The 25118-nt window shown below is 52.9% G+C and overlaps 1 protein-coding gene and 1 long non-coding RNA gene across 4 annotated transcripts in view; one reads left to right on the forward strand and one right to left on the reverse strand.

The window, feature by feature from the left end:
- IGDCC3 (immunoglobulin superfamily DCC subclass member 3) overlaps window positions 1-25118 on the forward strand; it is a 41436-nt gene that overhangs the window by 15169 nt on the left and 1149 nt on the right. Inside the window, exons 3-13 of the mRNA XM_060618251.2 lie at window positions 18144-18288; window positions 18645-18775; window positions 19222-19359; window positions 20919-21077; window positions 22223-22388; window positions 22679-22926; window positions 23113-23277; window positions 23531-23722; window positions 23876-23980; window positions 24472-24610; window positions 24767-24965. Of these exons, the coding sequence (XP_060474234.2) occupies window positions 18144-18288; window positions 18645-18775; window positions 19222-19359; window positions 20919-21077; window positions 22223-22388; window positions 22679-22926; window positions 23113-23277; window positions 23531-23722; window positions 23876-23980; window positions 24472-24610; window positions 24767-24965 (1787 nt within the window). The remainder of the gene's footprint in view (window positions 1-18143; window positions 18289-18644; window positions 18776-19221; window positions 19360-20918; window positions 21078-22222; window positions 22389-22678; window positions 22927-23112; window positions 23278-23530; window positions 23723-23875; window positions 23981-24471; window positions 24611-24766; window positions 24966-25118) is intronic.
- Window positions 24572-25118, reverse strand: part of LOC132668990 (uncharacterized) — a 37362-nt gene continuing 36815 nt past the window's right edge. For all 3 annotated transcript variants that reach the window (XR_009605921.2, XR_013556326.1, XR_013556325.1), the window contains one exon: window positions 24572-24661. This is a non-coding gene — a long non-coding RNA (uncharacterized LOC132668990). The remainder of the gene's footprint in view (window positions 24662-25118) is intronic.

Raw genomic sequence — 25118 nt, forward strand, 5'->3', positions numbered from 1 at the left:
GCACAGCGTCCCTCCTCCCAACCCTTCCCCTCCGTGCCCCTCTCCAGGCTCGCCCCAGTTCTCTCCTCCACCTCCCTCTCGCTAGGGCCCTCCTGGCGCGCCAGGCCTGGCCGCCTCCATTTTTAAATGTCAGGATCAAAGTTTGGCAGAAAAACTCTCCGGCCCTTCTCCCCAGCTTCTGCCTACCCCCCCACCCCCACCCCTACCCCTCGTTCCTGGCCGCGCACGTGTCCCAAGACCCTGGACTGCGGGCCGGCCCAGCAAAGTTCCCGAGGCGCGCGCGCTCCAGGAGCCCGGCCGCGCGCAGGGACCGGCTCCCCGCCTCGCCTCGGGACGAGCGCAGTGTCACGAGAGGAGGAGGGACGTCCCCACCCCGGGCGCTCAGCTTCTCGCCCACGCCGGGCCGGGCGGGCGGCAGAATCAATGTGCATTCAATTAACCCCGCGCCGCGCAGTCGCCGGCTGCCGAGGCACAGTGCCCGATGTGTCTGTGTGGGTGTGAGTGAGGACATGCGTGCGGGTGCAAGTGTGAGCGTACGTTGTCTGTGAGTGTGAGGGCACTCTCACTTTCAGGACCCGGTGCCTCGGGCCGCTACCCGCCCTCCCCCCTCGCACTGGGCTGCCGTGGCCAGGATGGGAAGGGACATTTGACTTGGTAACTTGGGAACTCGCCCCTACCAACTTGGAGCCTGGAACTGGTCTGGGGGCGTGACAATGGAGAATAGTGGAGGTCTGGAGGTCCCCCGCACCTCCTCCCCATCATCTTGGGGTATTAACCAGGGATTTTTTGACAAGGAGCTAGAGCTAGACAAAAGTTTGTGGGCAAATCTTTAAACGGGCCAGTTCTAGGAGGGAAAGGAAGCAGAGAAGGTCCCAGAGCCTTTGCAGAAGGGCGGACTTGAACACAGGGATGCGTGCTTGGTACCCTGACAGTGCTTGGGAGTGTTTGCACCCCAGGGTAGACAGGAATGGGGAGTGGGTCAGCTCTCCGGGTGTTGCTCATTCACACTCACTCTACTTTCCACTCTCCCCCAGCCTCCCACCTTGTTTCTCATAGGACTGCTGTGGGAACTGAGGCCCAGAAAAGGCCTTGCCCCAAGTCCTGGGTGTACACAGCTGGGACACAAGGGGTCTGATGTTCTTTCCAACATGCTGATTGGCCAAACAGGATTTGGGCTCTAATTCAGAGCCGAGATCTTAGGAAATTGAAATCCAGTATTTGGCTTGTGATAAACAATTCTTGGATCTTTTTCTGCCACCTTCACATCTGGTTTGTTTTTTCCTCAAATCTCCTTTGGGGTCACTGTTTTGTCCCTTACATTCTGGCTTATATGGAATGTCCCCCTCTTTTCTGCAATAATTCAATTCACCCTAACTTTTTGAAGTCCCTTAAAATTGTATTTCAAACCTCAAGCACCTTAGAGAAGCCCTAATTTAGTCTCCCTCGCAGATTGGGTTAGAATATTCTTGATTCCATTATGTCAGATCACCAGTCATATCACATAGAATAAGCCTCACGATTGAGCCTATTTGATATTCCTGCTCTCCTGTGTTTCTGGTTTTGCTTCTCAAATCATTTTCCCACCAAACTGTGACAAAAATCAAAATCAAGCAAGCTGGCAAGTGTACCATGGATGGGATCAAGGCTTTCCTGAAATAAAACAATGCAGTGTTTAGTACATCAATTAAAGAAGCATTCATGGGGCTGTTTGCCCAGCTTTGTGTTTTGGAGGTGGGAGGAATTAGGAGATGTACCTGTCCATTCTGGGACAGTTAGTATATAGCTTGTCCCTCCCACTGGTCTACAAACTCTTTGAGGGGAGGGACTAGCTCCTCTGTGCATCCTTAGTGCTGAGCACAGTGCTTGGCCTAGAGTTGGTGCCCAATGAGGGTAAAAGACTGGGGAGCCACAGATACATGAAATGGGAGGCTAGGAATACCTCCTGCCTGCTAGGAGTCACTTATCCTCTGGGGCCCAACACCCAGGGTTGGAGGAGGACAGATAAAGTTAAATCAGGGATTATTCCTCCAGAGCCTAAAGGTGTGGTTTTGCCTAAGCCATTCTCCACTACCTTCTGAGTCCCTCTCGTCAGGAGGTGAGAGTGGTCCTGTCTGCGTCTGTGTCCTATGTCTCCCATCCCAACCTCTTCTGGTCTTAAAGGGCACCCCTATCTCCCTCCTCTGTTCCCTTCCTTGAAACATCCAACTTCTAAGATCCCACCGCTTGCCACCTAGGGGAAGTGAGAGAGACCCAGGTGTTACTACTTAGTGCGACTCGGAAGGGCTTGGCCTGGCAAGTTCACACCTTGGTCTTGCCACCACAGGAGAGGTGGCTACCAGGTACTGGGTACTTGGTCCTCGGTCACCTGAGGGTGGGACACCCTCCCAGGCAAGCTGGAGAAAGTCCCAGGATGCCAGACCAGTGGCTTTACTCCCAAAAGAGCTAACAGGCCATGCCAGGTTCTCTGCTAACCAGCATCCTTCTGCTGTCCAGCTTCCTGTGCTTCCCGAACTTTGGAAGAGCTCTCCCTGCATGTACATGCCAACCTTCCTGTTATCTTGAAAAGTCATAACCATGATAACAAAGTCCCTGTGAATATTCACATGTGGGAATGGATAAGGGGAAAAAGGCACACTGTCATTATTATACTCATTATCTTTCTATCAGAAGTCTCACCCGTGGAGCGTTATTTTTAAAGTTGCTTACGGTGTTCGGTTTGGGGAAAGAAGAGATGTGAAGAGAAATAGGCTTCCTTTAAAAGCACTTTTTCAGTTAAAAGTATTGAGTCTCTAATTTGGGCCTGGAGGCTCCTCTCACTTTTTGAATAGTGGATCATTTTCCAAAGTATAATTTATCTGGGGATTAGACATTCAGGCATTCTGGCTGAAATCTGGGCAAACCATAAAGGCACACGTATAGGGATAATTATATTTGTAGTTTCTGTTTGAATGGTCATTTTAGTCTTTTAAAATGAAGCTAGTGGCCTGTATAGCATTAGAATGATGTTTGATCTGCTAACTACTTTTTTTTCCCCCTTTCAAGTTTTTATTTAAATTCCAGTTAGTTAACTGGTATTAACTGCCTTTTGTTTCCTTGGATAAGTCCTTTTTTCCCTCTAGATCAGGGGACTTGAAGCATCATTCCTTAGAGTCCCTGGGTCTGTGGAGGGGGCACAGGGGCTGGAGGTGGGGAAGGGGGGGGCAGATTGGTGGGGCTTCAGGCCTCCCACATTGACCCCATCCACAGCAGCTCTGCTTTATCTTCTTGTTGTTTTGAAGTTCTCTAAATCAATTAACTAGGCAGATCAACTAACTAGGCAGATTGGCCTAAGCAGGGAGTAGTTCAACAGCAGCAGGTGCTGTGATGCCTAGCAAGCTTAGTTCTAGAGCCTTAGGCAGAAAAAATATGACTTTAACATAAAGATTTAGGAGAATTATAAAGAAAAACATTCTGACCACATCCAAGGGGATGACCAGGGTTAGATTAAACCTTGATTCAGGATTGTGTCAGAAAAACAGTGAGCTATGCTTAGATTTTCCTCTCCTTTAAAAGCATGCTTTTCATGTATCCCTGTTACAGCTAGTACTTGTTAACGTTAAATAGGGTTGGTGGGTCAGAGCAAAGAACAGTTTTGACTCAACAAGTGTTTTTCATTCTTTAATTTTATTCTCAAATAAGTGGATGAATGGGTAAGTAGATGGTTGGTTCTGTTAGAGAGTCTGGCTATGGGCTGCCTATAACGAATTTATAATCTAGTTTATAGTCTATTTTATAATGTAGACAATTAGAAAAGACTGCAGCCTCAGAAGGAGCTCTATGATATGCACCAAATGAGTGGTGCTAACTGGTTCAGCCCAATAGCCTACTGTTGATCAGGGCAACGGACCGGACCCTTTTATCATTTGATAAGCCTGATAGGACATCGAAGCATATGTATAACATTCTTCCTTCAGGCAGAAAGAGTCTAAGATCCCATCAGAAGGGATGAGGAAGTATGTGCTTCCAGGAAAAGGAAATGTGGAATTGAGGGATATTAAAACAGCTCATTTCTCCTATCAACAAATCTCAAAGAGCATCTATCTATCTTGTACCTACTTGCCTCTGAGCTAAGGACTCAGGGATAGAAAGATAAGACATTTCCTGATGTTGAAGGATATAATTTTCTGCTCCCTCCCCACTAAAAAAAAACCCACCTTACTTGGTGGTGATGATAAAGAGAAGGAAGCCTGATAGAGCCCACCCGCATCTGTTGAATGGGTCAGCATGCTCATCTGCTTGCCCATCTGCATGGTCATTTCCTTTAGTCCTGATTTCTCAGCTGAGTTACCTTATATCCTTATACCTAAAAGATGGGGGAGATTGCCTGAGGCAAGTAGGGTTTCTGATGTTGAGTGGGTTTCCTTGCAGCTGTAACTGCAGTCTTAACCCATCAGCCCACCATTCTCCCTGACTGAGAACAGTAGCCTCCTTGCACGGGGCACTCCGTCCCGACCCCAGGGTCTGGTTTTGCAGACCCTCTATAATTCGGACCTGTCCTTTCCAACCATTTCCCTCTTCCTCCCTGAGGAGGCCAGTCCCTCCATCAGTCCAGGCTCCCCACAGCTCATCTCCCTTCCCATTCTCTCTGGAGTCTTCCTCTCGCGCCTCCTGTAATCGTCTCTCCAGCCACCGCCCCGAAATTCCCCAGCCCTGTGGGTTGATGGCACACAGCTGGGCACCGAGGTGCGGAAATAGCTGCTCCCTCGACAGTTGTCTCACGCGTTCCCAACGACGTCTAATCAGGTTGGTGGGCGCAGGGCCGAGCCTGGTTTTCGGGGCTGGGCGAGCCCAGGAGGCGCCCTGAGAACCTGCGGGTGGAGAAGGCAGGTGAGGAGCGGGTGGTGGGGCGGGAGGGAGCCTGGGGCAGTTGCACCCTCCCGGCTTCCTCAGTTTCCCCCGCGGCCGCAGGGGCCGGGCCCAGCTTGGGGAATTTGCGCCGCCGGGGTGGGGGTGGGGGTGGGGGTGGGGGGCGGTGGGAGGAGGCGGCGGGAAATGGTGCCTCGCTCGCCCCAGCGACATCAAACCCTCGTTTGGCGTGTGAGGACAATGGCTGTCTTATTTTCTCCATTCGCCGCGCACAATGCCGGATTCTCTCATTCACCCGCGGCGGTGCGAGCGAGGTAATTAGCCAGCGCCATTCAGCGCGGACACTACCGCTATGCGGGGGGGCGAGGGCGCCCGCCCCGCGGGGATTAGCGGCGGGTCGGGGTGTGCAGCTGCGGCCACTTCAAAGGGGCCCGGCGGCCCGGCCGGCTGTGGGAACCGGCGCTGCCTCCCGCGGGAGCCGCCCGCCCGCTCGGCCCCGCGGCCGCTGCGCGGGACCCCGCGCTCCTCCCGACCCGGCCCTCGCCCGCCGGCCGGGGGCCTGCCCGCGCCCCGAGCTCGGCGGCCGCTGTCGCTCCCCATCACACTGCCACTTTCATCAGGACCTCGAGGGCTTCTTTCTTTCCAGTCCCGGGAGTCAGAGGGCACGGGGTGGGGAGGAGGGGGGAGGAGCGAGGGGGATGGGAGCTTGACACAAAGCTCTGACCTCCGAGGAGAGGAGCAGATGGTCCCACTTACTCCTGCCGCCGGGAGAGAGCTGCTCTCAGGGCCTCAGGCTCGGGGCGCTGACCCCGCCCGCCATCCCGGGGACTGAGCTGGGGGCCCCCGCGGGGGCCGGGTTCTCGCACGTTCGTCCATCCGCCCGCTGCCCACTCTGCGCCTCTCCTCGTGGCATCGGAGTCACACGTCCTGGACCAGCCGGCCTCGAACAAGGCTTGAGGGGGGTGGGGTGGGGGCTTGGGGGCCAGGCTGGGCTGAGAATCTGCCCTTGTGGGATGCTGGAGCCTTAGGAAAGATCAGATTCTCAAGAACCTGCCAGACCAGGGGTTCCCAATCCTGACTGTGCATTTGAGACACCCTGGTGAGCTTTAATGGAGATACAGATTCCTGAGCATCACGCCAGACCAAAGGATCTGAATCTCTCTGGCGGTGGTGTACAGAAATCTGCATTGTTACCCAGCCTCCTAAGTTATTCTGATACACGGCCCAGTGCCAGACGGTGGCCAGTCTAACTGACTCATTTTCATCGGAGAAATTGAGACTCAGGTAAAGGAGTAACTTGCCCAAGAACAGACACTGGATTGTAGTGGGGTAAGGGACTTGGATGGAAGAGAAGATGATGGGGAAGGACCCCCCCCCCCCAAACCATATGCCCCTTAAAGTCAACATTCAGGAAATAGTTTATGAGGAATTATTATTTACCTAGTATTTGTTCTAGGTGCTCGAGGTAGAAAGGTACAGCAGGCCATTCTTAGTAAGGGACTCCTAGGCTAGTAAGTAGATTGATGTGTGAACAATGGATTCTAATACAGTCCAATAAGGACAAGGAGAGAGGCACAATTAATTCTGCCTCCTTTGGGGGATGTGGAGAATGGGGGTGCTGGTAAGAGAGAGGATCAAAAAGTTCCAGGCAGAGGGGACAGCAGAATGCAAAGAAATAGCAGTGTGAGCATCTATCATATATCCAGGGAAGGCAACCTTGTCTGACATGGTCAGAGTACAAACCACATGAAGGCAGAATGAGCTGGCATTTGAGGCTAGAAAGAGCAAACAGGACCTAATAGTGAAGACCTCGAATGCCATCTCAAGGAGAGTGCTTTGATTCAAGGCAATGGAGAACCACCAAAGGTGTTTGATGATCATATTGGATGTTTAGGAAGACAATTATGGCTTCAGTATGAGGGAAGAAGAGGAGGGAGCGGGGAGGCTATCACAGAAACAACAGAGAGTGCTCAGAGCCTAAGCCAAGTGGTATGCAAAAGAGACCATACACCTGGGTTTGGTGACCAGTTTGTTGTGGGAGAGAGGGAGAAGGATGGGTCAGTAACCCCTGGGTTTGCTTGTAGCTTGGGCAGCTGGTGCATGTTGTGCCATTAGTAAGAGAGGGAGAGGAAGAGGTTAGGGGTGGGTGTGGTGAGGCCTTTGAATGTATGGGAAAGCTTTGGAAATCCTCTCTGGAAGATGGTTCCCAGGGCTTTGGAAAACCTCTGACAACTGGAGGGCAGTAGTGGGGTTCCCCACATAAGTCTGTTTCAAAGAATTGGGAGCCCCATAGCAACCAAGAAACTCTATGATCCTCCTAGGGAGTGTAGGCCTCCCTCTTCCCCAAACAGATGAAGCTTATTCTGGAGTATTGTTGGGGTGGAGGGCCTACAGGCCTTAATCTCCTGTGGTTTGGTTTTGAGCCACCAGGGATTCTGCAGAGTCATGAAACATAAAAGCAGCATCAGATCAAGGTTTGAGAATAGGAGAAGGGCCTTCCATGGATGCAGAGGAGACCACTTTACCCAGTGTTATCCTAGAATGTTAATGTTGGTGTGGACCTTAGAGATTATCTTGTCTATCCTGTGCCACTCACATTTCACAGATGAGAAAACCAAGGTTGGAATCGAAAGGTCACATAGGGAGTCTGTGACAGAGCCAAGCATGATCCCAGGTCACCTGTCCACTACCTGACCCCTGCAGTATTAGTCCCTACAAAACCTAATATATGGCTCTGGAAATTTAGGGGAAGTATCTGTTTTTGTTGAGTTGTCCTCATGGTCATGTGAAAGCAATTTACTTAATAGCTCCAGCCTGGGCCGCCTAACCAGACGCCCTTCCGGGAGGTGAGAGAGATCCGGTGTCTTGACCAGAACGACGGGAAGTTAAGGATGTTGTGGGCCTGGGCAGGTTTACATAAGGAAGATTGGTGACCCTGACACGGGCAGAGACGTGCAGTCTGTGGAGAGGGGCTCTGCTGGGCCTGGATATTCTCAAATGTAAGGCAGAGAGCGATTCCCCAGTTGGCTCCTAGCCCCTGACTCTGTACCCCTGGCTAGCACTTGGAAGCAAATGTGCCTCAAAGGCTGAAGCTGGATAAGCCTTTATAACTTGTCCAACTCAACTTCCTAATTTTACAGAAGAGGAAACAGAGGTCCAGAGAGGGGCTTTGGTTTTGTCAAGATCATACATCCAGTTATGACAGGTCTGAGTCTGTCTCACAACTTCCCCTCCCTTTAGCACTTCCTCCCCCTGCCCCACACCCCATGAAAGCTACTAGTATTTCACAGTGCCTTGCCCTCCTGCCCCAAATCAGGAAAATAAATTACTCCTCTATCTTCTAAGGCCCAACCCTCTCAAGGCCCTACAGTTCCGTGTCCTAGATTGCTGATTTGGAAATGCTCAGGGAAGAGCTACCCTGGGACAAGCACCTGTGTTCACAGAACTTAGGAAGCATGTGTGGGCTCCATGACCATTAGTGGGGTGATAACCCCACCTTATCAAGGTGCTTATCTGCATTAGTTATATTCTGTGAAACCTGCCCCCAAGCCCTGGGCGAGTACCATTAGCATGGAGCCTGCTGGACCCTGGTGTCTCTGAATGCGTGTAGGCATGGTGCTCATAAGGGTCTAGGATGCTGTGTGTCTCTGTGTTTTTCTGTAAGCGTGTCTGCAGGGATCATCAGTCTTGTTTGAGCAGCATTTGAATACGTGTGCCCATCCCACCCCAGTTCTGATGCAGAGAAAGAGCACTGGGTGTGGAGTTAGGCCGCTCTGAGTTCAAATGTCTGCTTTAACATCACTAAGTGGCTGTGTTAATTAACCTCTCTGAGCCCCAGAACGGGTAGCAATCCCCACTTCTCGGGGTTATGCTAGCAAGTATAACATGTAACCTCTGACCATCAGAAGCTTCTGTAGGTCTGTTTTTCAGAGTGGTACTGTGATAGTACCTGAGATCCTGGCTCTGTGCTCTCACCCTTTTGATATTTCTTAGGAGCTTGGGTGGGGATATCTAAAGACAGGGCCTGTGGGATGGAAGGCATTTGCTCATAGGGTGCCAGAACATCCTGACACATTAGAAGTCAATAAGGATCTGTCGAATGCATGCTTAGAGTCCACTCAGTGGGTCTGCTGTGTAAACATGACAAATGACTATTTCCCAAACCAAAAACCAGGACACATCCTCTGATGTGATATTGCCTGATATATGAGATGAAAACAGGGCAAAATATTTGAATATGGGCTGCTTCTGAAAACCTAGCAGTGGGGTAGGGTAGGGTGGTCACATGGGGTAAGTGATACTTCCCTCTCCTTCCCCTTCCCTGAATGTGTCCGGGGCCACCAATGAAAGCAGTGGGCACACTCACCCAGTGGCATGTCCACCAAGCTGCATAAGGCAGACACTACCTGCCCCGCAGCACATACCCCCCCAGGCACACATCATACCCTCCACTGAAGGCCGGAGGGTGCAGAGAGGAGGAGCCTATGGCTTGATCTGGAGGAAGAACTGGAGCCCCCGAATTATGGGCAGAATAATTAGAAGTAGGGCTTTGAGAGGTTTTATTCTTCTTGGGTCATAAAAGCCCAGCCCAGAGGTGCAGAGAGGCCCAGATTGCCTCCCCTGCAGCTGTGCCTCGGGCCTTACAGTCCATTGGAATCAAAGATCAGGCCGTAAAGGTTCGATACTCGCCAGCCCTACAGCAGGCCAACAGCTGGATGCAGGGACTTTCCCAAGCTGAGCCTGGCCTCCCACTGCTCCCTACCTCTCCCCATCCAGGCCCCCCCATTTGTCAGAGGTGGCTGCCAGGAGGGAGGGGAGAAATGTGGATTTATGGCTACTGACTTGAAAGACAAAGTTGCCTTTTGTGTTAGAATTGGGGCTGGGGGGAGTGGTGAGCTGGTGTTGGGGTGGGAGGGGCTGGGGTTCAGAGCTGAGGCAGGGGGTAAGGGGCTTGATGAGGCAGACAAAAGGATCCAGAGGCTTCTCAGAGCAGGGTCACCAGGCAAAGACCCAGAGGAATCAATCACCCCCCAGTGAAGCTTGAGCAGGGCCTCTGAGACCTTGCGGTCCTCTGGGGCTGTTTGTAAGCAGACACCATCCACCCACACCCATCCAACACCCAACCCCACAAAGCTCCCCCAAAACATATTCTTTGGATTCACCATCTTAATTCGACTCTCAGACTCCCCTTTGGAGGCCCAGGGAAGCAAATACAGGTCTCCTAAGTTCATACTTTCTCCTACCCCAAGTGACAATGGCCAATCCATGTGGAGCTTCTTCCCTAACAGAGCAAAAGTCGGGGGCAACGTGGGGACTGAGATAGTGAGGAGACAGGGACAGAGTGCTGAGGAAGGTGAGCCTGGGCCAGATAACCCTGAGGACAAGTCCAAGACCCCACTGGGGATTATGGCAAATCCCCAGCACTTGGGGATTCCTCCTTCCTTCCCATACACATTTAGAGATAGGACATTTATAAGCTTTGAGAAGTTTAAAGAGTGTTTGAGGTGGGACTTGGCTGGTCTCCCTGCCCTCCAGGGGTCACTCTGCCTGGTGGGTCTGGGTGGAGGCCAGAGTAGCCCTCGGGTGCCTGAGTTCAGCAGGTGCTTTAACTACACCTCAGAGAGCCACATCCATCCCCTGGAATGAGCCTGGCCAATAAAGGCATGAGTTTATGGGCTTCATAAACATTTTACTAGAGAAATCAAGGCCTCAATTACCCAATGGCTTCTTCCAGCTGACAGCTCACTATTGGGGCCTCTGTGGAGCCCCCAGGCAGAAGTGAGAAGAAGCTGGGCTTGCTTTGTATCTGGCTGCCCCCCTCCCCTGGCACTGATGCCCCCTCACCACACAGACCTTACAAATTCTGTCTTTATTCACTTCTCTGGAGGCTTTGAGGTCCTACCACTAACCCTCTGAGGGAAGATGGCTACCCTTTTGGGGAAGACTGCTTCTACCTCTCCCCCCCATTCCCACTACACTCTTCCCTCTCAGTTCCCTTTAACTCAAGATTCTACTAATTTCCCTTAGCAACAGCTAGCAAGGATTTAACTATGTGCTAAGCACTTTACAAATATTTCACGTTGAATCCCCTAGTGCAGCAGCACTAGTGACATGAGCTATTCGTCCCTGTTTTATAAGTGACAACATAGAGGTTCAGAGAGATTAAGTAACTTGCCCAAGGTCACACAGCTAAGAGTGGTGGTGTTGAGTTTTGAACCTGGTACTATATGACTCCAGAGCCCATACCATTAACTGTCCCACTACCTCAAAAAGCTCTTAGCAACTATTTCCTCACTGGGAGCTAAAATCTTGCTGTGTGAGGCTTTCTCTGCCATGCAGTGTGATAGACCAAGGTATGATCAAATATGGCCCTTGTGGGGAGGAAGCCAGCAGGGGCAATGCTAGGCTAGTGAGGTATGAGGAAGGGGGCCTCTCAGCTGGGGTGGCAAGAGAGAAGGCAGCTGGGCATCTGAGGCCTTGTCTTGGACTTAGACCAGCAGTGTCCAATAGAATTATCTGTGATGATGGAAATGGTCTATTGGTGCTGACCCATAATGTAGCCAGTAGCCTACTCTTGGGCACTTGAGAGGTAGTCAGTGAATCAGAGGAACTGAATTTTTGAATTTTGTTTAAATTTAATTTAAATGTGGTTAGTGGCTACCATACTGGACAGCACAGGGGTACTCACTACAGCTGATGGCTGAAATCTGCTCTAAGTCCTCAGACCATCCCCAGGGGGCTCTGGCCATTTCTAGACACCTCACTGTAAGGGGGACTTGCCTACCTAGAGCTTGGCTAAAGGAGGGTCTCCAGGCTCAAGGCATCTGAACATCATTCCACATCACAAACAACTGAAAGAGTTGACGGTGTTTTACCTCAGATGTTTCTCTCGGAACAACTCAGACCTCAAGTATTTGAAGGGCTGTTGTGTGAAGAACAAAATTTTTTATCTTCTAGAGCAGCTCTTTCCAGTGGAAATACAATGTGAGCCACATAGGTAATTTAAAATTTTCTAGGGGTCAGTCACATTTACCAAAAACAAACAAAAACCAGGTGACGGCGCCCTGGGTGGCTCAGTCGGTTGAGTGTCCGACTTCAACTCAGGTCACGATCTGGTGGTTCATGAGTTCAAGTCCTGCACCGAGCTCTGTGCTAACACCTCAGACCCTGAAGCTTGCTTCGGATCTGTGTCTCCCTCTCTCTCTGCCCCTCCCCCACTCACACTCTGTCTCTCTCTCAAATCTAAATAAACATTAAAAAAAATTTTTTTTAAACCAGGTGAAGTTAATTTTAATAATAAATTTTATTTTACTTAGTATATCTAAAATATTCCAATATATAATCATTATTTTTATTTTTAAACATTTATTTACTTTAAGTAATCTCTATGCTCAATGTGAGGCTTGAACTCATGACCTTGACTGCATGCTCCACTGACTGAGCCAGCCAGGTGCCCTAATGTAATCATGATTTTTTTAATTATTAGTAAGGCTTTTGCATTTTTTGAGCCAAGTCTTTAAAATGCAAAATATTATTTGCACTTGTAATAAATATTTTAAATTATTTATTCCTATCGATTACAATTATTTGTCCAAGTTTTTTTGTTTTTAATATTTTATTTTTGAGAGAGCACAAGTGGGGGAGGGCCAGCAAGGGGGGGACAGAGGATTTGAAGCGGGCGCTGTGCCAACAGTAGCGAACCTGATGCGGGGCTTAAACTCAAAAACTGCGGAATCATGATCTGAGCTAAAGTCGGATGCTCAACCGACTGAGCCACCCAGGGGCCCCTGTAAGTTTTAAATTGTGGTAAAAAACACATAAAATTTATTGTCTTAACCATGTTTCTAAGTGTACAGTTCAGCGGCATGAAGTTCCTTCATATTATCATACAAACCATCCCTACCTTCCACCTCCAGAATTCACCTTCCAAAAGTGAAACTCTATTTCCATTATATAACTGCCCATGTCCCTCTTACCCCAGCCCTGTGCAACCACCGCTCGACTTTCTGTCTGAATTTGACCACTCTAAGTACCTCATGTAAGTGGAATCATACGGTGCTTGTCTTTTTGTGTCTGGCTTATTTCACTTAGCATAGTGTTCTCAAAGTTTATCTGTGTGGTAGCCTGTGTCAGAATGTCCTTCCTTTTTAAGGCTGAGTAATGTTCCCTTGTGTGTATGTGTTTATCCACTCTCCACTGATGCACACTTGGCTGCTTCCACCTTTTACCTATTCTGAATAATGCTGTGGCACATGCAGGTATACAAATATCTCTTTAAGACCCTGCTTTTCATTCTTTTGGGTATATACCCAGAAGTAGAATTGCTGGGTTATAGGATAATCCTATTTCTTTTTTGAAGAACCGCCATACCGTTTTCCGTAATGGCTATGCCAGTTTACATTCCCACCAACAGCACGCAAGGGTTCCAATTTCTCCACACGCTTGCCAACACTTGTTATCTTCTGTGGTTTGTTTTTGGTTTTGTTTCTGTTTTTGCTTTGACAGTAGCCATCCTAATGGGTGTGAGGTAGTATCTCATTAGGGTTTTGATTTGCATTTGTCTAATGCTTAGTGTCTTTTTATACTAAATCTTTGAAAACCAATGTGTAGTTTTTACACTTCCATCCCATCTCAGTTTGGACTGGCCACATTTCCAGTGCTTAAAACCTGGCTCCTATATTGGAAAATGTGAGTCTGGAGGGGACAGTTGGAGGCAGTGGGTAGAAGCAAAGGGGACTCAGGCAGGTCTGGAGTGTGAGGAAAAACATTACAATCACCTGAGCAAGGGCTAGGCATCTGGGGCGTTCCTGATCCTAGCAGGAATGGATACAAGGAGGGGATTGCAGTGGTGGCCTTTGGAGGAATCTGTGGTTCGTGGTTGTTGCTCTTTTTTTTTTTTTTTTTTAATTTTTTTTTCAACATTTTTTATTTATTTTTGGGACAGAGAGAGACAGAGCATGAACGGGGGAGGGTCAGAGAGGGAGACACAGAATCGGAAACAGGCTCCAGGCTCCGAGCCATCAGCCCAGAGCCTGACGCGGGGCTCGAACTCACGGACCGCGAGATCGTGACCTGGCTGAAGTCGGACGCTTAACCGACTGCGCCACCCAGGCGCCCCAACGTGGTTGTTGCTCTTGAATGGCTGTGTGAGTGGTGGCAGTTGGTGCCTTTAGACTCCCTGTGCCACCGACTTCTGCAAACACTGTGTTTTGAACTCTCCATCCTAAAGTGCCACTGATCTGTTTGTCATCACACATGGGATAGGAGTGTGGCTATAGTCAAAGAGTGGGAGGCTGGGCTCCGGGGTTGCTGCCAGCTTCCTTCCCAGCACTCTGCCTCGACCCTTCCCTGCCCTGCAGCATCCCCCTGGAGCCTGTCTAATCAGATCCAGGCCTGACCTTGCCAGAGGTCCTGGACCAGGAGGAAAGTCCTCCCTCCCCTCCCTGAGCTGCTCTAGATCTGGCTCTCAGGAGACCCCCCCCCCCCTTGGGTAATTTATAGGGGGTGTCCAGGAGCCATTTCCTGCCTGTTCCTGCTCCCTTTCAGCCCGGGTGGATTGCTGGGCTCTCTCTGCCCATCTTTCCCCACTGTCTGGCTGTACCCATGATGGGGGCAGGGAGGAGCTGGGAGAGTCCCTCCCAGACTGCTTGGGGACAAAGGTGCTTTTTCCACAAAGTCCCCCAAACAGGCCTTTGTCTTCCCTGTCACTGTCTCCGGCCCTCACACTGAAAGGGCCCTCCAACCACTGCCCTGTACTCCCTCCCATTACCAGCTGGCAGTGAGGGACCCAAAACTATCCCTCCGTAACCAAAAGCATCAACAGCCACAAGTTACAGCACCACTTTCATGTACACCAGCCACAGGCACAATACTGACGACACCCGCCACACACAGTGTCTCCAGCTACAACAGTAGCCTGTGTATTCCATTACTAATCACCCAGTGGCCCCAGGAAGACTTGTTCAGGGCTCAGTATGCTCCGAGGTCCAGTCCTCAGGCCCATATGCCTATGGTTGCCCAGAGAGACATGATGAAGGACATCTTCCCTCTGGCTCCGTGGCCTGCTAGCATAAGCCAGGACAAAAACAAACTTGTGAGCCAAACCTGTCCCACCCTGAGAGACTAGAGGAGGCCTAAGTGGCCCCTAGAAACTTTCTCTCACTTCTTAAAGAAAAAACATGTTGCCTGTGAACTAGGAGTGAATGGAAGATTGTGCATGTGAACAAGGACCTATTTATGAAGGCAGCGGGAGTCAGAGCTGGAAGGGCCCTGAGAAGTACCTGTTCCCCTTGACGGATGAGCAGACTGGTGCTCGGACACTGTCTACCCAGGGTCTCAAGGCAACCCCCTTGGATGTCTAAGGAATCCATAGGGCTGACCAGACCAAAGGGCTGGCTAGGAGTGAGGAAGGGGAGGCAAGAAGGAACCTCAGGAAGGGGTGCCTAGGTGTTTCCGTCGGTTAAGTGGTTGACTTTGGCTTTTAGCTCAGGTCATGATCTCATGGTTTGTGAGTTCGAGCCTCTGGTCAGGCTCTGAGTGTGCTTGGGATTTTTCTCTTCTCTTTCTGCCCCTCCCACCCCCCCAATAAATAAACATAAAAAAAAAAAAAGGAAACTCAGGTAAAAAGGACCACCCCCTTCTATCACACCCTACTCCCCCGGACCACACCTGTGCAGCCAGCTGGGCTCCAAGGGATGGGACTGATGAACCATCTCTGAAGCTCCCTACCCACCCCCCTCCCCCCCAACTTGGAATACAGTACCATCTCCCAACCAGTGAGAAGAGGCTGGTCTGTCCTGCAGTCCATTCTGGGCTTACGTGCCCTTGGAGAGTGAAAAAGTTGCTGGAGATCTAAGAGACCCCGGCAGAGGGCCTAGGCCTCAGTGCCCCCTTCATAAAATGAAGGGGTTAGCTTCTAGATGAGTGTTTTTCAAGCACTTTTAAAGGCAAAGCTACCCTTCAAATGAAATGTTTGGCAGAATTGCAATGAAGCAAAACTGACAGGTACAGCAAGGTGCTGCTCTGGTGGAAGGGAAATGTGGAGCCCTGGGCAGAGGGGGTGCAGCTGCATCCAAGGGGCCCCGGGGGACCCCAAGGAGTCCTGTTGGCCACCGTGTGAAGAGGAGTATTGGGCTGGCTTCTTACCTCTGACTGCTTCCTACTTGAGCATTCCTCTCTAGTACACATTCAACCCATGCTGTTGTCCTTGTATAGTTTTGAGGGGAGGAGGAGGGGGCAAGATGGTAGAGGCCAGACTTGCTCCATGTCTAGCGCCCCGAGAAGCAGCAGTCCTTCCCCTTGTACTCTCAGGCCAGCCCCTCAGTCGAGGCTCCCCCGGGGAGCCCAGGCTGGGGGCTAGAAACACAAAAGGATTGGACTCCTTAATGAGGAGGCATCTGTAGTCAGCAGAGCCATTAGTCCCCGCCCCAGGTCCCTGGGGGGCTGCAAGCTCTTCTCCAGCTGGAGTGAGGAGGGGGAAGGTAGCGCCCCAGCTCCTGAATGGGCAGAGCCCAGGGCGCACAGACAGCAAATCCAGGAGCATAGGTGCCCCCTCCACTCCCTAGGCCTGCATCCAGCCCTGCCCTCCTGGAGGTTGAGGTCTGCAGGCAGCAGAGGGGATCCAGCAGTGACTTGGCCCCCTCCTACGCACTCCTGGGCTGACCTGCAGGTCCTTGGCCAAACATAGCCTTTGGCCTGAGAGAGGGCAGGCTGACCCTCTGGGGATCCTCTCACCAAGCCTGATGGGGACACCAGCTGGGATACTTGCCCCCACCTCCTGCTCTGAGGGCCTCCTTTATAAGACTTCTACCTTCGTGGGAATACATGAGATTATCTGCACAGTACCAGAATCACACACTAGCCACAGGAGCTGAGAGATACAAATTCCCATTCAAATCCAGCCATAGACACTCAGCCCACATCCATGGACACAGCCACATCCTCCCAGAGAAGACAGCTCTGCACACATGTGCAAGGAGCTGCTCACACCCATCAGCTGCACTCCCAGGAGGCCCTGAAAGAGGAGGAGGCAGGGCGGGGGATTTTTATGCATGTTTATATTTAATGAACCACATGCAAATGAGATGGAGACCGTGCCACAAAAGAGTCAGCCCCCAGAGACTCTGGGAAGAAGGGTACAAAGGCTCAGCCTTCTGGGGCTGCCCTGGAGTCCTGAACAAGCCGGTGGATTGAGGGGGCCCGAGATGGGGTGTGCCCACCCACACCAGGGAGCCAGGGGCAGGAGCCAGGACAAGCTCCAGCGCCCAACCTGCTGTGGGGGGAGGGCTCCTTCTGGGAGGGGATGACTGTCCCAGTTGATGGAGTGCCGGAGGGGAGGGGCTGCCTGCCTGGACAGATGGTGAGCCGCCTTCCCGCACTTGAAGCAAAGTGGATTTTAATGAAATCGCAGCCCTGGTGCTGAAGCTGGGAACCCACGTGGGAGGGGTGCCTTCCCTGGGTTTACAGCGTGGGGTTGGGGCTGGGTGGGAGTGAGGGTGGGTAGACACACTTAACTAGCCTGAAATGGGGTGTGGGGTGCACCACAGCCCCTCTGCCCTGGGCTCTGCAGACCAGAGTTCAAGCAGTTCAGATCCCCAAAAGGTGGGGAGGGGGTGTCCCTGAATATTTATGACACATTGAAATGTAGATTGTAGGTCTGACAGTCTTCTGTGAAGCTTGTCACCTTGGATGGATATACCACTCTCTCGGGGTGCATCGAGAGACTGCAGAAGAACTGGAGACAGGGATGATGAGGAAAGGCAAAAGAGGCTGCTGGGCGTGGTCATAAAATGGGGTTTAATGACTGGTGTCTCTGCTGGGTGACACTGGACTGTTTCCCCTCTCTAGCCTCAGGTTCCTGGTCCGTAAACCATGCAGCATAATCCTCCAGCCTTGGATACCTTAGAGGGGGTTTATAAAAATAAATCTGGAAGCAGCTGAAAAAGTGGGGAGTGGGACTTGGGAACAGGGCTTTCTCTAACTGGCCTTTGTGGATCGTCATCCCGAGATCGCCTTGTTTGAGGTCTGGCATCCAAGAATTTGTCCAGACCTTTCTCAGAGTGTTCCAGCCCTATGCCGCCCTGTACAGGGAGATGCTTCCCAGGGTAGGAGGCAGGGTAAGTGACGAGGTGTCCCCCACGCTGTTGCCCTGCGTCTACCAGCTCCAGGAAAACTCCATGACCCTCGGCAGTGAGTTCCAGGGCTCCAGGAAATAGGACTATGACCCACACACCAACACTCTTTCCCCTCGCACCTTGGCCATATGCCTCTTCCATACACACATCCCTGTGTTTCCCCAGCCATGTCCGACTTCCACGTGCATCCTCAGGCCACCGTGGGAGAGGAGGGCGGTGTGGCCCGCTTCCAGTGCCAAATCCACGGGCTGCCCAAACCCCTAATCACGTGGGAGAAGAACAGAGTCCCCATTGACACGGACAATGAGAGGTGAGCCACACGAGGGAAAGCTGGAGGGAAGACGGGGAGGTAGGCCCAGTGTCTGGGCTCTGAGGGACCTCATGCAGCCTCTGGGCTGGTGCTGTGTGGAGATTAAGTATCCACGTGGCTGGCAGGGCCCAGATTTGATGCTCGGTGGATTTTTAAAGACTGCGTGTGACTGTCGTCAGGGCTAGAATTGTGGTGCATCCACCTGCCCGAGTCCCAGCTTGTGTGTGTGATGACGATGATGACAGTGTTGATCTCGGGACAGCACCTGCAGACTGGGCCGTGATGTCAGTGTCCATGTGGCCGACGATGGTGATGGTGGTTGTGCTGGTGGTTGACTGTGCCCTTTGCTCCAACAGGTACACACTGCTGCCCAAGGGGGTCCTGCAGATCACAGGACTTCGGGCTGAGGACAGTGGTGTCTTCCACTGCGTAGCCTCGAACATTGCCAGTGTCCGGGTCAGCCACGGGGCCAGGCTCACCGTGTCAGGTGAGGCTCTTTTGCTCTGCCTAGTTCTGCCCCCAACTGCCTCCTGACTTATCCTCACTCTCCAGTCAGTCCCTCTTCAACTGACCCCTGGAGACTTATCAGCCAGGTGTATGTAGAGCACCTGCTAAGCACAAAGCTCTGTGTTCCTGGTGGTGAAGGTTCGGAAGGAATGAGGCCTGCTCTCTGGCTCAGCTCTACCAGGGGAAGCCCATCCTCTGCTTAACCCGGGCTGGGTTAAGCTCTCCCATTGCCAGAGGGCCTGGCCGGGCTGGGTGAGGAGGGGTGGATGTGTGCCATGCCCTGGGGCCCCTGGCATCTTCTCTCTGCCCACAGGACCTGGCTTCTGGGCTGGATCTTGTTGCCCATTCCCCATGTCCTGGGTTGTGGGTGGGATGAGGTGGGAAGGGTCACAGCTGAAGTGAAGAAACATGGCATCTTCCTCCCAGGCTCAGGCTCCGGGGCCTACAAGGAGCCAATGATACTCGTGGGGCCTGAGAACCTCACCCTGACAGTGCACCAGACTGCGGTGCTTGAGTGTGTCGCCACGGGCAACCCGCGCCCCATTGTGTCCTGGAGCCGCCTGGGTGAGCCTCATCCTATAGCCCCAGCCTCTCCCACCCTATCCCACCCTCTGGGAGGGCGGTCTCATCACCCAGCTGTGGGGGGGGGGGGGACTTTGAATCCTGTTTGTTCTCCATGGGGGTCTGTGCTCTCTGGGGCCTTGCGGAGGGGCTAAGTTTCCCTCTCCTTGGCAGGACTGGGGAGGGTGGCCTGCCCACCACATTCTCCCTCCCCCTGCGAGGATGGCTTAGCTCCCTGGGTTACCTCATCCAGTCCCCAGCAGTCCTGCGCTGTTCCCGCCTCCAGGCTCCTCTCTCAGTGGCATCAGGCTCTCCAGAACCCCTCAGCAGCGTTCTTTCCCCAGGTTCTTTTCCCTCCTGTGTGTCCCTGCCTTCTATACCCCGGCTATATTCCCCAGTGGTGCAACTCCAAACCCCTCCAAGTCTCAGCCAGTTGTCACACCCTGTCTCTGGGCCCCCCAGTCTCTAGCCTGGCCCCCTAAATCCCCAGCCTAAATCCCTAGGCAGCTGAAGGAGAGAAATGAAAGGGTGCAGATGGGCCCACATTGTCTGAGTGGAAAGGTCACTAGGGGAAGGAGAGTCTGGAGGGGATGGGGTGGGGTCGCATTCACAAGGAGACTGTGCCACATTGTAGCAGCTGAGTGATTGGGGAAGGAGGGGGCAGCAGGCAGGATAATGGAGTAGATTTCACCACTTCAGGGACTGAATGGGGAGCTGTCTCCTTGCATTCTGACTGTGCTAATCTGATCCTGGGGTGAGGGCGAGGGGGGGGCGGGGGGAAGGGCCCAGTCCCTGGGAGAGGCTGGAAAGAGTGGCCTCACCATTAGGAGGAGCCCATAGGCACTGCAAGGACCATCTGGTCCAACATTTCCCAAAGCATGATCTGCAGGGAGGAAATAATGGCTTGGTGGTCTAACCTCTCACAAGTTCGGGAAACAGATTTAACCAGGTCTCTTTGCTGTGGGACTTCTCAGAGGCTTTATATTAAAGGGCAATGTGACAGTCCACGAGTAGAATGAAAATTTGAGCATGGAATTTTTTTCAGGAGAGACAAACCAGGCTGGGAAACCACCCACCTAATCCAAACCCCCTACTTTCCTGAGAAGGGACTTAAGGGTCACCAGTGAATCAGTAAAAATGCTAGAATTAGGGCCCAGGTCTCTGCTGCTAGGCAAGAGTTTTCAGTGCTGCTCCTGCTTTTTCCACAATACTGTGATGCTTGGGAGAGAAGGTGCAGAGGTCAAAGATTGAGGTTCCTTGGGGGCACCTTGATGGCTCATTTGGTTAAGCATCTGACTTAGGCTCTGGTTCATGAGTTCGAGCCCCACATTCGGACTCTGCTGTCAGCACAGAACCCACTTCGGATCCTCTGTCTCCTCCTCTCTCTGCCCCTCCCCTGCTTTCTCTCTCCTCCTCCCCCCAAATAAAAAACATTAAAAAGTAAAAAGATGGAGGTTCCCTGGAAGACTGGTGGAATGTCCAACAATCTGGACCATTCCTCACTTCCCCCTCTTCCACACTTACCTCCCTGACCCTTCCTCACTCCTGCTTCCCCTTCTCAGATGGCCGCCCCATTGGGGTGGAGGGCATCCAGGTGCTGGGCACTGGCAATCTTATCATCTCAGATGTAACCGTCCAGCACTCCGGCGTCTATGTCTGTGCAGCCAACAGGCCAGGCACCCGGGTGAGGAGAACAGCACAAGGCCGGCTGGTGGTGCAAGGTACGGACCTCCCCGGCCCCACATCACCCTCCTCCTGCCCCATTCCTTCCTCCCTTCATCAACATCCCTGGCACACGCTCGGGGCCCTGTACTAACCTTAACCGTGGCTCCTGCTCCTCCCCAGGCCTCCAGGCCAGGCCAAAAGGCAGCTCCCACCTTGCATTCACAAGAATGGGAAGGCATTCTTGGTTATCGACCCCCTGTGGGTCCCACTGGCTGTCCCTGCCATCCCTCCACCCCCCCACCTCCATTTTATAATCTCCACTGATTCCCCCAACCCCATGTTCTTCACACGTGTCCCCCCTCCCACGTGCTGTTTTCACACACATGTGGCACCTGCAAGCTCACACCTGCTTGCACACTCTCAGGTGTTTGTCATTCTCACACTCACACCCAGCCACATGCACACACACAGCTGGTCTCCATGCGCAGGGTGTGTGGGGAGGGGGCGGGTGTTAGCCTCTGAAGCTGATCAGGTCCTTCTGTCCATTCCCCTGTCCTGGGGCTCAACTGTCCCCATGAACTGGGCTGAGATCCCATTCTCAGGGGTTTTCGGCGGTGGCTCCCTCCCAGAGAGCTGGGGAAGGGGTGGGAGATAGAGGAATTAGGACCTTAAATGCCTGTTTGTTTAGCATTCCATGTGCCGTTAATCTGTCCAAATGAAAGTGATGGAGCATTTCATTTCTCGGGTGTTAATGGAAGCTGGAGAACTGGGATTGGAGGAGGGCGGAATTGAATGTAGGGGTGAGGGGAGCTAGTTCGGAGGGCTCATCCATCTCCCCGTCATTACCGCCTTGGAGGTGCAGCCAAACCTATTAGCACATTTATTTATTTAACAATTTCCTGAACAGGGAGCTCAGCTTGATTGCTTTCGGATACAAATGTCAGTCTTTTAAATAGTCATTAAAATGGAGTCCTCTCCTGGGTCTGCCTCTCTGGGGCTGGTGAGGTGGGGCCTGCCATCATCTCCTGGAGCCTGGGCCAGGGTGAAGGGTGGGCCCCATCTGGAAGATTCTCCCCAAGGAGGTAGACCCGTGTTTCCTGAGGCTACCCTGTCCCCATCCGCACCCCATCCCTTCACTCACAGCTGTCTTGTCTCCCTACACCTACCCCTCACGGCTCCTTGTGCTCCTCTGTGTCCCCAGCCCCAGCTGAGTTTGTCCAGCACCCCCAGTCCATCTCCAGGCCAGCTGGGACCACAGCCATGTTCACCTGCCAAGCCCAGGGTGAGCCGCCCCCTCATGTCACATGGTTGAAGAATGGACAGGTGCTGGGGCCAGGAGGCCACGTCAGGCTCAAGAATAACAACAGGCATGTGTGTGGTGTGTGCCGGGGTGAGAATGGGGGAGGATGTGGGAAAGGGGGCCTGGATGAATGGCCAGAGCAGGCTGTGCCCCTCGTGCCAGGAAAGAGCACTAAATTAAATCTGGAGACTTGGGTTTGAGTCCTGGTCTGCCACTGGCTTGTGGCAAGATCTCAAGACAAGTCATGTGTCTTCTGGAGAGGCTCAGTTCCTCCACCTCTCCCGTGGGGTAATTTGGCCAACTTTTAGGGGTACTCTGCCAGGGAGAGGGGATCTGAGGCTCTCCCTCCCCCTGCAGCACCCTGACAATTTCTGGAATCGGCCCTGAGGATGAGGCCATCTACCAGTGTGTGGCTGAGAACAGTGCTGGCTCCTCACAGGCCAGCGCCAGGCTGACCGTGTTATGGGCTGAGGGGCTGCCTGGCCCCCCCCTCAATGTGCAGGCAGTCTCTCTGTCACCCACTGAGGTCCGTGTGTCCTGGAATGAGCCCCTGGTCAACACCAAGGAGATTATCGGCTATGTCCTGCACATCAGGAAGGCTGCTGGTGGGTGAGGGCTCTGCAGCCCCTTCTTTTTATTCACTGTTTTTCATCCCTTTCAATACTGCATGTCCTGACCAAACACCTTCCCTCCACTGTACCCCCTGCACACCGAATGCCCTCATTTCACCAGTGCTGGTAAGACTGTCTCATGCCCCTTACATTGCCCCTCCCTACCCTTCACCTCCCCAGACCCTCCGGAGCTGGAGTACCAGGAGGCAGTCAGCAAGAACACCTTTCAGCACCTAGTGAGCGACCTTGAACCCTCCACTGCCTACAGCTTCTACATCAAGGCCTATACCCCAAGGGGGGCCAGCTCAGCCTCTGCCCCCGTGCTGGCCAGCACCCTGGGTGAAGGTGAGGTCCAGGTATTAGAGCAAAACACCACACACGCTTGTTCAGGTTGTGCACTACACTGGGCGCCTGGCCCTGAGGCTGAGTGGGGGCTGGGTCTACTTGGAGAAAGGGGCGTCCTTTTCCAACTCATGTAAAGGTATCTTTGAGCAAGTGGAGGCCTGGGGGGCAGAGGCCAGAGAGCTGCCAGACTCGTGAGGGTATGGGTCACGGTGGAAGGTGGCAACCCCCCTCACATCTTGGTCTCTGCCTGCAGCACCTGCCCCACCCCCGTTGTCCGTGCGGGTCCTGGGCGGCTCCTCCCTGCAGCTGCTGTGGGAGCCCTGGCCCCGGCTGGCCCAGCATGAGGGAGGCTTCAAGCTGTTTTACCGCCCAGCAAGCAGGGCCTCCTTCACCGGCCCTGTCCTGCTGCCTGCAACAGTCTCCTCCTACAACCTCAGCCAACTCGGTGAGGCAGACACAGACCACGCGTGGGGAGCTGGGCAGGGGTGCGGTGCCTGGTGCCAGGAGGTGGGGCGCAGGGGTTCCCTGTGTTTCCCTGCTGTGACAGAGCTGCCTGTGGGGGCTGAGGTCACTCAGCACAGCGCTGCCTTTCCCTCAGACCCCACCACGGTGTACGAGGTGAAGCTGCTGGCCTACAACCAGCATGGGGAGGGCAATGCCACAGTCCGCTTCGTATCTTTGAGAGGAGCATCTGAGAGGACAGGTAGGCGTTGGGGAGGGGTTGTGGGGCTAAAGACTGGTGCTCAGGAAGGGAGGCCAGGTGTTGAGTGAGGAGGGGGACAGGGATACAGGGACGGTAGGAGAGTGTAACAGTGCATGTGGCCCTTGAGAACATAGGCTTGGATTGGGGTTTGAAGTTCAATGGAGTGATATTCTAACTGTGTGACCTTAGGCAAGTTACTTAACCTCTCTGAGCCCCAGTTTTGTTCTCTATAAAACAGATAATAATACCTACTTTATAAAGCCGTGGTGAGGATGAAATGGTCCTTGTAAAGTGTTATTCCCAGTATCTCGCACAAAGTTAGTACTCAGTAACTAGTAAAGAGAACCGAAAAAGTAGGCTGGGGTCCTATAGGCAAAGACTATGTAGACATGGAGGTAGCTGTGGCTGAGGGAGGAGGAGCCCCAGAGGCTACGTGTCCCAGGTACTTCAGGCCAAGAGAGCCACAACTCCCAACCATCACCTGCCCCTAGCCCTGAGCCCACCATGTGACTGCCGGAAGGAGGAACCCACCAACCAAACGTCCACCACAGGCATCGTCATTGGCATCCACATCGGGGTCACCTGCATCATCTTCTGTGTCCTCTTCCTCCTGTTCGGTCAAAGGGGCAGGTGGGTCCTGGGCAGGAGGGGCAGGGATGGCCTGGAGAAGGTGCTGCTATACTGGAAAGCAGAGTTGGGGGCTCACTGTGTCCATCCTTGTGTTTTTGCCCCATCCCCCCCCCCCACCACACAGCCCTCCCCCTAACTCTTGGCTCACCCCCTTAGGGTCCTCTTGTGTAAGGATGTAGAAAACCAGCTCTCCCCTCCTCAGGGCCCCCGGAGCCCAAGGGATCCTAGCATCCTGGCACTGAATGGGGCAGGACGGGGAGAGCGGGGCCGAGACAAGAAGCGCGTGGACATGAAAGAACTGGAACAGCTGTTCCCCCCAGCTGGGGCAGCGGGGCAGCCGGACCCCAGACCCGTGGTGAGTGCCCCCACCTCGAGCAAGCCTCTGCTTCAGGCTCTGACAGCTTCCCAAACCTGCCCTCCCTTCACCTCGGTCATCAGCCTTCACCAAGCTCCAGGCACAAAACTCATGGCTGGTGCTTCTGTTTGAGCATCTGAATCAGGCAGAGTG

The sequence above is a fragment of the Panthera onca genome, chromosome B3 (assembly GCF_046562875.1).
Source record: "Panthera onca isolate mPanOnc1 chromosome B3, mPanOnc1 haplotype 2, whole genome shotgun sequence".
Taxonomy (NCBI): domain Eukaryota; kingdom Metazoa; phylum Chordata; class Mammalia; order Carnivora; family Felidae; genus Panthera; species Panthera onca.